This window comes from Schistocerca gregaria, chromosome 2 (assembly GCF_023897955.1).
Source record: "Schistocerca gregaria isolate iqSchGreg1 chromosome 2, iqSchGreg1.2, whole genome shotgun sequence".
NCBI lineage: Eukaryota > Metazoa > Arthropoda > Insecta > Orthoptera > Acrididae > Schistocerca > Schistocerca gregaria.
The window spans coordinates 786932701-786946187 of record NC_064921.1 but is presented as its reverse complement, the minus strand read 5'-3'; the positions used below and the strand labels follow the sequence as shown (position 1 = coordinate 786946187).

The 13487-nt window shown below is 41.3% G+C and overlaps 1 protein-coding gene across 1 annotated transcript in view; it reads right to left on the bottom strand.

The window, feature by feature from the left end:
* The window catches only part of LOC126335045 (probable cytochrome P450 6a13), a 66767-nt gene that overhangs the window by 22635 nt on the left and 30645 nt on the right, over positions 1-13487 (bottom strand). The window contains exon 3 of the mRNA XM_049997915.1: positions 6986-7226. Coding sequence (XP_049853872.1) covers positions 6986-7226 — 241 coding nt within the window. The remainder of the gene's footprint in view (positions 1-6985; positions 7227-13487) is intronic.

Here is a 13487-nt window from a genome sequence, read left to right as displayed (position 1 = left end):
TGATACGAGGCCATTGGGATCCAGCACTGCGTTTCGTATTACCCTCCTGAACATACCGATTTCATATTCTGGTAACAGTCATTTAATCTCGACCAACGCGAGCAGCAATGTCGCGATACGATAAACAGCAACTGCGATAGGCTACCACCCGACCTTTATCAAAGTCGGAAACGTGATGGTACGCATTTCTCCTCTTTACACGAGGCATCACAACAATGTTTCACCAGGCAACGTCGGTCAACTGCTGTTTGTGTATGAGAAATCGGTTGGAAACTTTCCTCATGTCAGCACGTTGTAGGTGTCGCCACTGGCGCCAACCTTGTGTGAATGTTCTGAAAAGCTAAGCATTTGCATATCACAGCATCTTCTTCCCATCGGTTAAATTTCGCCTCTGTAGAACGTCATCTTTGTGTTGTAGCAATTTTAGTGGGCAGTAGTGTATAATACAAAACGCAGCAGTTTATGTTTAGTAACCAGTATTTGAATATGGGGTCCGCTCGATTTCATTTGGATATCGTAGCGCGTCAACGTTATCGTATATGTTTAATACGCCGGTGAATAGATTTAACGGTCAAACTGCATGTTATGGCGTCATAAATTTCTTCATGATCCGTGTCATAAATTTCTTCATGATCCGTGTTCACGATAGACTTCACATTTCTTCTCGTAACTGAATAAGGGCCTTTTCTTTACGGGAAAGACTAAAACATTTTGGTGACAATTTAGTAACTGGTTTTTTAAGCCATCAGCATTTCGACTGATTTGTTGCTACCCACCATCCTTTCCTATCTTCTGTTAATCTTTTCATGTCTACATAGCTACGACACTATACACCCAGTACAATTTGTTCTGCATGTTCCATTCTTCTTCTCCACCTACTATGGTGACTTTCCGGGACTCCACGGCAGACGATACACAAACCTCTCTCTCGTTCTGGTAAGGTTTCCGTCTTTGTTTCTTAGTTGATTGTAGACTACATTTTTAACAGTCCTCAGTAGCATTACTTTTAAATCGTGTCTAGCTTCTTCATATCCTGAATTCTCAAAGTCCACTTTGCCCTTACACACGATGTTGTATTTAAGAAGCACGCTTCGAGGAAATTCATCGTCACTTCAGTGTCAATATCTAACATCAGTCGAGCTGTTTTACTGAGGACGGCTTTCTTCGCCTGTGACTGCCTGCTTTGGTTACAGGACTATCTGGTAGTGGAAAACGGTATGCCAAACCAGTAATCGAACACAGAGCCTTGATTTCTCGGGAAATTCTCTTAGCGACTGAGCTATCCACCACTCATTCTCCGTGGTTTAGTTCCTACAGAATCACTTTCGTTCTTTCCAGGCTTCACACTAATTTTCCGTAATATCTGTTCTTCCAGGAGCACTACTCGCACAAGAACTTATTTGAAATTTGGAATTTAAAGAAAGCTACTGGGCTCTTTGTAGCAGTCCAGGCTACAGGAATGGAGCACTGTTCATAGTCTCCCAACAATCCCTCTCGTCGGGCCAGCACATTTGGTGGTTAATTACTTGTTTATAACGTAGGATCAGCCAGTGATAGAATCCATTATGACATCCACAATGAAAGGGAAGAAGAATTGGGCACGTGTTAAATGAGTTGATACTAACCCGAATAAAGACGAATATAATGAGGAGTAGCAGAAAAGCAGTTATCAGTAAACTCAAAAGGATTGGGAAGCACGAAGTAGTCGAGGAGGGAGAAGTCTGCTATCTTGGAAGCAAGATACCACATGGGGGGCAGAAAAATCAGTACAGTGCAGGCGAAAAGAAAGTTCAAAATGGTTCAAATGGCTCTGAGCACTACGGGACTCAACTGCTGTGGTCATTAGTCCCCTAGAACTTAGAACTACTTAAACCTAACTAACCTAAGGACATCACACACATCCATGCCCGAGGCAAGATTCGAACCTGCGACCGTAGCAGTCGCACGGTTCCGGACTGCGCGCCTAGAACCGGGAGACCACCGCGGCCGGCAAAGAAAGTTCATGCCCATGGGTATCGAACATGGGTATTAAATAGCAGAAACATTTCAAAAGAAAGCAAATTAGGAGCACATCGTTGGGTGTAAAAAATCAGGTTGACTAATAACAAAAGAAATGGGTAGATATTGCGCTAAATCCATGAGGAGAAGAGGATGGAAAAATAATTGATAAGAAGAAGGGTCAGGGTGATACCCATGGCTCTAGAGAGAGCTGTAGAGGGTAGAAACTGTACGGAAAGAGACAGACTGGATTATATCTAATAAATAAATAACGATGTAGGATGCAAGGGCTGCTTTGAGGTCCTTTAATCAGGAGAGGAGTCCCTTGCGGGCCACATGATAGACATTTCGTGCCAGGCCTTTGCTGTTTCTTTCTAATGTTATGCAGATAGATGCCTCACTATAATCTGTCGTAATCCGGAGTGAAATTGTGTTACAAAGTCCCATCTCAGTTCTTGAGGCTTTCCAGGAAGAGACCAGCATTGGCGTTACGACCTGATGGGATGAATTCCCAGACATATTGCGTTTTGCTCCTCAGTCTAATGGGCAACCAGTAAGAACACGATCTGCCTCAGTCAACACTCCCAGACCATGCCGTTAACACTGCGTCACTGATCAGCATTTCCCCAAATATTAATCCCGAAGACAGTACCTTGTTTCGTGCTAGTAATTGTAACATTTGTATGTTGTTTCTCATTCAGATCTTCATTTGTGTACTGCCACGTCATCATAAAAAAAAAGTACTACACAAAGTCCTACACCGCCTTCATGAGTTCCATAGATCAAGTTCTATTTTTCTCCGAAATCTTTTCCTCAGTACTTTACAGTGCTGTTTCTTGCAGCCGTTTCCGTAATGAAGGTAAGGGTGTACATGCATTATTTATGTACACAGCACAATGAAAGTTTGGAAAATCACAGAGTTCACTACAGTGACTTCTTATACTACACCCACTGAGGTTTGCACAGTGCCTTACTAGCAAAGCAAATATCATTACTTCTGATAATAAAAACGATTTCCGTTAGTTACGACAAATCATTGCAAAAAAATGCGGGCTCTCTCTTAAGTGTAAATCTTGAGACGGTGAAAATCTTTGTCTCATGATGATGATTATCGGTGATTTAATAGTGAGTACGTCCTCTTCAAACATCGAAGAGTTCTTCCACTCTACGAGGTATGCTCTGCATGAGACCATCAAGTTTATCTTGGGGTATGAGGTCCTATACCACAGTGTAGTCATGAAGATTGTCAGGTGGATTCAAACGCTGTGCAATGGCCACCGTCAACAGGTCCTACGTATGCTCAGATGCAATAATATCTGGGGAATGTGCTGGAAAACGCATTCTGTTGATGTTGCATATCTGAAGATGGCGGGATACTGGTAGAGTACAGTGCCGTCTTGCATTGTCATAGATTATGATGAAGTGATCGACGACTACTGGGCTGTAGGGCCTTAAGTCGTTTCTAGCACATCTTGGAGGTAATTGGAGACCAGTCAAATTGCCGCTAGGTGAGATTCAGAGGGGTCTGCAGTTCCATCATTGACGCCGAAACATTACACTTCCACCTGCAAACGGATGGACTTCCTGAAAGTATCGGCGTTATTGGTGTCGTCTAGCACTTCTCCAAACCCTGACATGTCTGGTGCCCGGTTCCGTCGGTTCGTTGCAAAACTTCGCATAGGCCTTCTAGAACAAAGACGACGCTGATGCTGACTTCTACGCACTGTGTGGTCTGAAATACGAGTCCCTATTGTCAATTCCAATACATATGGCAGGTGATGTTGGACGCCCATGAGCCGACAGTTGGAGGAAACAACCCTGAACTGGTGTTGTCATACGAGGACGCCCACTGCGAAGGGATCTTTTACATTTCTCGACTCTCTGTACTTTCTCCACATCTTACACACACTACTCTGTGATTGACCTACTGAAAGCAAAGCCAGTATCCTGACTCTATCGAAGTGCTGCATGTCTGTGGGTGGCATGTCGCTGCAGTGTTGAACAAAAACTGAATGAAGCTATTGTTGACACTGGATTTCTCTTTGTGTGCCGTTGCAACTGTGGTGTGTTTACATGACTGGGAAACGGCCACAAAGCATGTCATTAGTAAACATTATCCAGCATACGGGCTCTAGTTTGAATAATGTACGAGGTGCGTCAATGAGACCTCTTGTGTAGTAGATTACATTTTAAGATATTATTCCAAGCTTTTGTTGAGTAGTGTAGTTCACATGGTGGACTAGGACTAGGTGTTGAAACATGTAGAAACGTTGACTGTGGAATTGTGAACATGGCTGTAGAGTCATGTCTCTCTGATATGCACTGTGTTTCCAGTCGTGAACTGTACAATGGGGCTTCTGCACCTCACTCAGTGAAGACAACTACAAAAATTAAGACTGGATGCACACAAACGTTATAGCCAAATTAAATCACGAAATTAAAAATTGGAGGGACACCTAACAGACCAAAACAAACAGATCATCATAAACACACCAGCACAGACATACAGAATACAGACATACAGAAAACAAACATGTACAAAACGCACACAACACACACACAAACACACAAAGAGACACACACAAAGACACACACATATGAAGAACGAATATCAACGCTAACGAGCAAATGGTACACTCTCACCTATAGAAAACAGGCCACAGGGTAGGCAACATACTGAACAAACAACGACTAAAAACTATCCTACATTACATATAACTCAATACACAGAAAACGAACGACAACCAATATCCACACAGACGAATACATCTCGTATTTATCGACTGAAAAGCCAGAACTGCAGTTGAATTTATAGTGGACAACAGCGACCAGATATTTCAGTATTAGGCAAACAGATTACAGAAGGGGACTAAAACGTAACTAACATCCACCATTCTGCATTCGCAGAACGTCTAATGCATGTGAAACAAAGAGGAACAGCCATGAACAGAAAAACACATAACTGAGGGAAGCCGGCCGCGGTGATCTCGCAGTTCTAGGCGCGCAGTCCGGAACCTTGCGTCTGCTACGGTCGCAGGTTCGAATCCTGCCCCGGGCATGGATGTGTGTGATGTCCTTAGGTTAGTTAGGTTTAAGTAGTTCTAAGTTCTAGGGGACTGATGACCACAGCTGTGAAGTCCCATAGTGCTCAGAGCCATTTGAACCATTTTTGAACTGAGTAAAACTACGCAATACACGAAGTCTTTGTTGAAGGTAAACACACACACACACACACACACACACACACACACACATACTCACGCACGTGCGTGTAAGCGTGCGGATCTACATCTCCCACAACAGATTCCCTGTCCGCCATCTTATTTTCATGGTTTTGTAGACAGTGACGTAAAAGTCCAAAAAGCACGTGCCTAAACACACACACACACAAATACGCAGAGACACACACTTTTACACACAGAATGAAACAATGTTTACCATAACACTTACAAGTCGTAAAATTTGGGGTTAAAAGACTATATTTTAAGTTCTCTATGGTTGCAGTTGACGAGGCAACAGAACTGTAACGCAAAACATAGAAAACTACAACAATAGCAGACTGTGGTAACAAAGCATACGTAAATAGTATTTCCTGTTTTGAAATTCGTGGGCACATTCCTAAAAATTCAATTTTGTGTATGTACATATAGTAAAGAGAAATCTTCCTGTTGTTTGATAAAAATAAAATAAAAAGAAACCATTTATGATGACGAAACTTCAACGAATCATGTCTGGGTAAAAACAAGAAAGATTTTATTTTCTAAAGGAGGATTCCACCCAAAAACGACTTTATTTGCAAGCAAACACGGACACTAATTCTTCAGTCTCAAGATGAACACTTGTGCACGCCATTTAGGTCTGTCAACAGACGTGTAATTGTCATATGAAACCTAGACCGTCGCAGCCAACAGCGTTGTTACCACGGAAGGTTGAACATTCAACCACTATCATGAGATACATAACACTTAAGATTAGCCACAAAGTATCTTTGCCACAGAACTGTGGCCAACCTCCCTGGACCCTCTTGAGACCGTGTCAGGACAGTCTGGACACTACTCACTCCATCAACATGACTATTACGAACCCATGGTGAACGACAGTGGATTTTCCCAACGGCGTGGTTGGTCAAGTAGATGAGTGAGGGGATAACTGGAATGGAACATGGACCAGTGGCGTCGATAGGGAACTGTCTGATGACTGGTGACCCTCATAGAAGAGTGTGAAGAGTGCCCATTGGCAGATCTCAAGGACGCAATCACATGTATTCAGAAGGGCGTGGATGCATCTGCTTTGGACCAGTGTCGCACAAAGACATCTGAACTTCGCCATCACTGTAGAAGGTAATCAGGATCACGTATCACCTGGACAGGAAGCTCCAACCAGTTTGGACAGGGAGCTCCCACCACTTAAGCAGTCTCACAGTCAACTTGCCTACGATGCGTTCGTGTTTCACGACGATAGAGCACTTGGAAACCGATCCCACTTCGCACACTGATCTTTAGGAAACAGGAATTAAACGAGCAGAATGATTTAATGGCATGCGGTATCTTTCTGGCATCAGGCCAACTCGGCATGCTTGGGCCATGAAAACAGCAGACCGTCATCGAAAAACGTACACACACGTTTGATGACATCAAGAGTGCGACATTCTAAGAGTGGAGACGACTTGGGCAGAAATGTCTGAATCACCTAGTGGACAGTATGCCAAAAAGGGTTTAAGTATCTCAAAATGCACAGGATGGAGCAACAAAGTGTGGAAGCAGATTTTATTTTCACGGCTGTGCGCTTTCCAAATCAAGCGAAAAATGAAAGTATGCTATAGAGTTGCTTGACCCTGACGAGTTACACATTTCCCCACTTGAAGTGAAATCTTTAATAACGGGCATAAGACAGTTATGATAATGGTTCGTTTAATAAAGACAATTGATAACTTTCGTAGCTGTCCGAGCCACCAAGTGAGAGATGCAAACACAGGTCATCTACTCACCTACACATTCCCCTTCCTCTGTAGTTAGCTTCCCTTCTTGTCTCAGCGTCATCAACAAGTGCACCAAGTCATCGCGAAGAACATTATGTTTTTCTCTGTACTGGTAGGTTTCTGTTGCAATTCTGTCGAAAAATTCCTTTACGTGACTGGAAAAGAAACTCATTCCGGGGAGCAGTGCAACAGTTGGTAATGTTTGTGCGACGACTTGCCGAAATGCAGCTGGGGTCGATGTGTCAAAAACCTGTAAGAAATAAAAGTATATTTATCGCAGTTATCATTATCATCGCACATTATCAGAAATGGGTATTTTCCGGCTCTATGTCTACTCCTCCTGTTCACCCAAGGAATTAGAGAGACACTGAAGAATTTTAACAAGAGTGAGAAAGGTACCAAATAGATTATTATATACACATACACAATGAAATAATGTTAAATGAAGATTTAAGGGACGCAAGTGAAATTCGGATAGACATCTGGTGAATATGCGGAGAACACGAAATTGGAGTTTGGAGGCATTGTAATGTCACTCTTTCCTTCTTTTACGTCAGGATCACTCATGTAGTTATGAATGTGAATTACATACTGTGCTAGCATTAGTCTCTGTTAATACAGTATATGCTCAACCACAGTTGTACGGTTTCTACTATGTTACAGAAACGGTAATAGCTCAAAATAACAGTTGCGCTGACTTACTGTTTTTCAATAGTGAACACTTGAAACAAAACGTCACCCTTTCATAATTACTAAAACGTGACCATAAAATTAATAACATGCTTGTGTTAACTAATTATGAAATTAACTTCTGAAATTCTGAAATATATTATATGTATAAAACAATAAATGTTTAGCTTTTTTCTACAATGCGAATGCATTTATGAAAAGTATAGTACGTTTTTTTGAAAGAAAATAATAATTTTCTATCTAGTTAATAAATAAATGTCGTGAACAATAACGTAACTTCGCAAAATATCTGAAACACGTGACATTTTTACTAACTCATGTTAAATGGAATTTGTAGGATAATTAATTTCAATTGCACAATATTATCTCCCAGAAATATGCAAAATTCTTATTACGTTGTGGATAAATTTGGAAATAAAGAAGATTTCGCAAATGTAGCTGTGTATAGAGTATTTCTTGGAGAAACCGGAATAAGACGTTTTGTAGCCGAAAATCGGAATAAAAATTACTGTAAAGAAGGCAGCATCGTAAATTTCGATTAACTCGCGAAGTTGCCGTAATTCTTGTTCTGTTATAAATCCTAAAAATTTAATTGAGTATTCTGATGAACAGGCGGAGAAAACGAAAATGAAATTTGCAGACCTCCGGAAATATAATACTACAACGGCTTCATTCTACATTTTTTTGTAAATGAACATTAATGTGCATGATTGGTCAAGGAATATATGAAAAAAGTATTTAAACTTACTCACAATTTTTTTAAATAAGTAATCCTTTTATCGCTTTTCATATCTGCAAAACTGTGTGAACGTGGTTGGTTTTACCAATACGAAAATACGAATGTAAACAAATAAAAACGTTTTAATACTAAACAAAAGCTTATAAAAATAAAAAAGAAGTATCAGAAATTAATTTCCCAGAGATTACAACACGGCGTACCACAGTAAAAGTTAATGTACTTCAGACGACCTGGAATGAACAGATAAGTTTACAATTTGTTCTCCTCCTGTTCGAAGCTGGCAAATATATATCAGCAGAATTACATGATAAGTACGAAGTTGGAAGTACCAAGGACACGAGAACACGAACAGAATTTATGAATTTAGGAATTCTCGTTCAGAATATCGAATAAACACCATAAATTGAGTGCATCACGCACCAGAATAGCGAAGCTATGCGTAAGTACCCATGATATCATGTGATGCCACATCAGCGCATACCGTAGGCTAATTCTTTTATACCGTTTAGAGTCATGTCTATTCCCATAAGCAAATCAGTCGCCTACGTTAAACTCTGCCCGACAGCAGAGAAAATCACACTCAAACTCTGCTTTGCAGGTTTCATAGCAAACATAGTTTTTTTAGTTTGACCAAAGCTGATTGAATTTTGTTAGTGACATTTAGCGGTCTGAAGGTGATGCTAAATATCATCGTAACGATAAGAAAGGAACTACAGGCAGACACAATAAGTGTACACGTTCAAGAAATCATGAAAACCAGAGGGTAATTTTTACACAGGAAAGCTAACTGATGACATCGGCGGAGTGGCAGAAACGTCACAAATTGTGCCCGAAAAGCGGGCAGTATTCACTCCCGTGTTCTGACAAATGGAACGCTGTCACACGGTAAATGTGTATTATTAAATGTCCTGTATAGCATAACGCATTGTTTGTCGTTACAATTGCGACACCAGGAAGCAGGAAGGATAGCAAACGACGAAAATTTATATGCTTATAGAGTATAGTAGAAAGAATATATTTGTAAGTGATTTGCGGAAAAAGATGGTATGAAATTTAGCTCACGAAGGTGCCGTCTCTAGCAGAAGCAATGGACTTGAGCTGGCTAAGCATCCAGTCGAACTAAGCTGCGTGACGGACAACATTCCATGCTACTTCAACCCCGCGAACAGTCCGCCATTCTTAGTGGCGGGCTATTCAAACGGTTCAAATGGATCTGAGCACTACGGGACATAACTTCTGAGGCCATCAGTCCCCTAGAACTTAAAACTACTTAAACCTAACTAACGTAAGAACATCACACACATCCATGCCCGAGGCCGGATTCGAACCTGCGACCGTAGCTGTCGTACGGGTCCAGACTGAAGCGTCTAGAACCGCTCGGCCACAACGGCCGGCGGCAGGCTATTGCCGGCGTTCCTGTGTGTGGCCATTCCATTTCCGAGTCCTAGATGTGAAGAAGGTGGTGGCGATGATAAAGCTAATCCCTGTGTCGAAGTAGGAGAGGATAATAAGCAAGGACAACATGAGGACTTCCGTTATCTGGTTGAAAGATAACCTCACTAAAACTAGAATAGAGGTCAGAGCCACAGACAGTAAGAAGATATAAATGTAAAATATGCTCGCCAGTTTACTTCCTACACAAACCAGACGTGACCGCGTTGCGTACACAGTGGCAAATATCGTACCATCATGACAGGTGTTAGCATCGTATAACGATGAAGAATATAATATGCAAAAAATTGTTCTCTTCGGCGCTTTCACACTAGGGTATGTCCTTCGTGATCCTGTACGCATAATCGTGGTCCACCTGAAAAGACGAAGGGTGCCACTACTGCGTCCAGTTCTGTTGTTGGGCGTACCACTGTCACCAAACCTCTCTCTGCTGCCCGTGAAGAGAAGGCACAACAACGGTCCCCAGTCTGAGACTCGGCAGAATGCTAGATGTCATCGAACTCCAGGTGTGGATGTCTCGCTGTAAACAAGCACAATTCCTCAACTAAGGTAAAAAGCACTACATCCTCAGCCGTAAATTTTTAACTCTTTATTAAGTCACCGGTTTAGGTTTTACATTACATCGTCACACACTGAGGTGATAAAAGTCATGCAATACCTTCTAACATCGTGTCGGACCTCCTTTTGGCCGGCGTGGCGCAGCAATCGACGTGGCATGAGCTCAACGTATCATTGGAAGTCTCCTACAGAAATATTCAACCATGCTGCCTCTACAGCCGTCCATTATTGCCGAAGTGTTACCGATGCAGAATGTTTTGCACGAAGTGACCTCTCGATTATGTTCCTTAAATTTTGGATGGTAGCCAGATCATTCTCTCCAATCGACCAGAATGTTTTTCAACCCAATTGCGAACAGTTGTGGCCCTGTGACATGGCGCAATGTTATCTGTAAAAATTTGGGAACACGAAGTCCTTGAAAGATTTCAGGTGGTCTCCAAGTAGTGGAACATAACCATCTCCAGTCAGTGATCGGTGCAGTTGGACCAGAGTACACAGTCCAGTGCGTGTAAACTCAGTCCACACCATTATGGAAACACCACCACCTTTCACAGCTCCTTGTTGGCAACTTGTTTCCATGGCTTGTGGGTCTGTTCCACATTTGAACCCTACCTTAGCTCTTAGCAGCTGAAATCTGGAATCAATCGACTGATATGGTCACGAATCCAGGAGGCTGTTAGCAGAGGCACTCGCATAAGCTGTCTGCTATCACAGCCCATTAAAGCCAAATTTCGGCTTGGTAACCAAACGCACAGGTGCGTCGTACACCCCACACTGATTTCTGTGGTTATTTCAAGCACTTTTGCTTGTCTGTGAGCACTGACACTTCTGCGTAAATGCCGCTGCTGTCAGTCGTTAAGTGAAGGCTGTCGGTGTCTGTGTTGAGATTTAGTGCATGATATTTGGTATTTTCGGTATACTCTTCACACTGTGGATGTCAGGATGTCGGATTCCATAATGATTTACGAAGTGGAATGTCCTATTCGTCTAGCTCCAGCTACCACTTCGCCTTCCAAGTGCACTAATTCCCGTTGTGCGACAATAATCACGCCGGGAAACCGCTTCACATGAATCACCTCGGTGCAAATGACAGCTTCTCTAATATACTAGCCTTTTATAACTTGTGTACGCACCTGCGTAAGTGCACATCACCATCCCATGATTTTTATCACAGTGTACTTCTCTATCTTCTTGGCTTAATCCATTGCTCGATACGTGATATATGTGAGGTATTCTACATTGTTTCATAAAATTCATATTATTATTTTATCACTAGTTTATTCATTCTACTACAACATGTATTTTATCTACAATAGTTCCTTATTATTTGCTGTTCTATGTAGATATTTTATACATGTGTCCTGGTAGTTTTTATCGATCTCTTCTTCATATGCTATATCTTACGTTGCTTTTTCCTCAGATACGTGTTGTTGCCTTCTTGCACACAGACTGTTAGTTAATTTATATTTGTAATATTCTTATTGAACTAACTCACACTTCTTTCATTTCATCAGCTGTTTTGTTATATCACCATGTAGAAACGTATCTCCATTCACTTTAATGTTTTTGATGAATTTAAGCTCTTTCTATGCACGTGAATGGAACGAGAGAAAGTGGGACGTATCCTCTGCCAAGCACTTCACAGTCGTTCGCATTGTAGAGACTAGATGTAGATAGTTATTCTACTTCACGGTAATCTAGTTTTCGATGCAGTTTTCTAATTTGTTGTTTTTCTCTTTAGATTAAATGATAATTTTGCTGTCTTCTTAGTCTACTTTTCCATTCAACTCGCATACATCATTAATCTTCTTTCCCCGAATTTTATGTTGTGTAATAGTGTTATTCCCTACACACAGATACTCATTTCATGCACAAGCAATTTCAACTTGATCTAGTACCTACCTGCCCACATGTGGTTTATTCACTTAATGAATATACTTTTTACTTACGTATCATTTTATTCGTGATTTTGCCTATTCGTCCTATACATGTTTCTTTAGTATTTTTACATAGTGGAAGTTCGTTACAGTTACCTACAGCAGACTGCTAGAGATTATTTTATTACTGTGTAGGAGACAAATTTTTGCCTTTTAACTTCAAAATGATATGTGCTAATTCTTGTTAAGGTATACTTTTTATATTGCGGGTACAATGTAAATCTGTTTCCTATTACTATTAAGTATTTTATATGGATTCAACTTTAATATTGCTAATATCGCATCGACATTGGTAGACATTTTGCTGAATTTGGTAATTGTTTCATGTTAACTTCCTTATTGTAATAATTGGTTGTTATAAGACTTATATGACACATTGGCAACATTTACAGTCCCAAACTATTCCTTAGCGTTGCTTGTTAGGAGTGTTTGCACATTGAGGTGACAAATGTCGTGGGACAGCGACATACAGATGGCGGTAGTACAGCGTACACAAGGTTAAAAAGGCCAGTGCGTTAACGGAACTGTCATTTGTACTCATTTGATTCATGTGAAAAGATTTCCCGACGTGATTAAGACCGCACGACGGGAATTATCAGACTCTGAACTTGGAATGGTAGTTCGAGCTAGACATACGGCATATTCTGATTCGGAAATCGTTAGGAAATTCAATATTCCGAGCTCCACAGCGACAAGAACATGTCGAGAATACCAAATTTTAAGCATTAACTCTTACCGCGGACAACGCAGTGACCGATCGCCTTCATTTAACGACTGAGAGCAGCGGTATTTTCGTGTAACAGTCAGTGCTTACAGACAAGCAACACAGCATGGAATACCCACAAAAATCAGTGCGGGGCGAACGCATCCGTTAGGAAAGTGGCACCCTAGTGGTTTTAAATCTATATCGATCGAATGGACTGGCTTCTTTGGTCCACCTGAACCGATTATTGACAGGCAGAGGTTATGTCTGGCTACATGCAGAGAATTTGTAACCTTTTATCGACTTCAATTTCCCAAACAACGATTGGAGTTTCATGGATGAGAATAAGGCATGTTACTGGAACACAGTTGTATGCGACTGGCTTCAGAAACATTCTGGACAGTTCGAAATGATTTGGCGCCCCGGTCACCC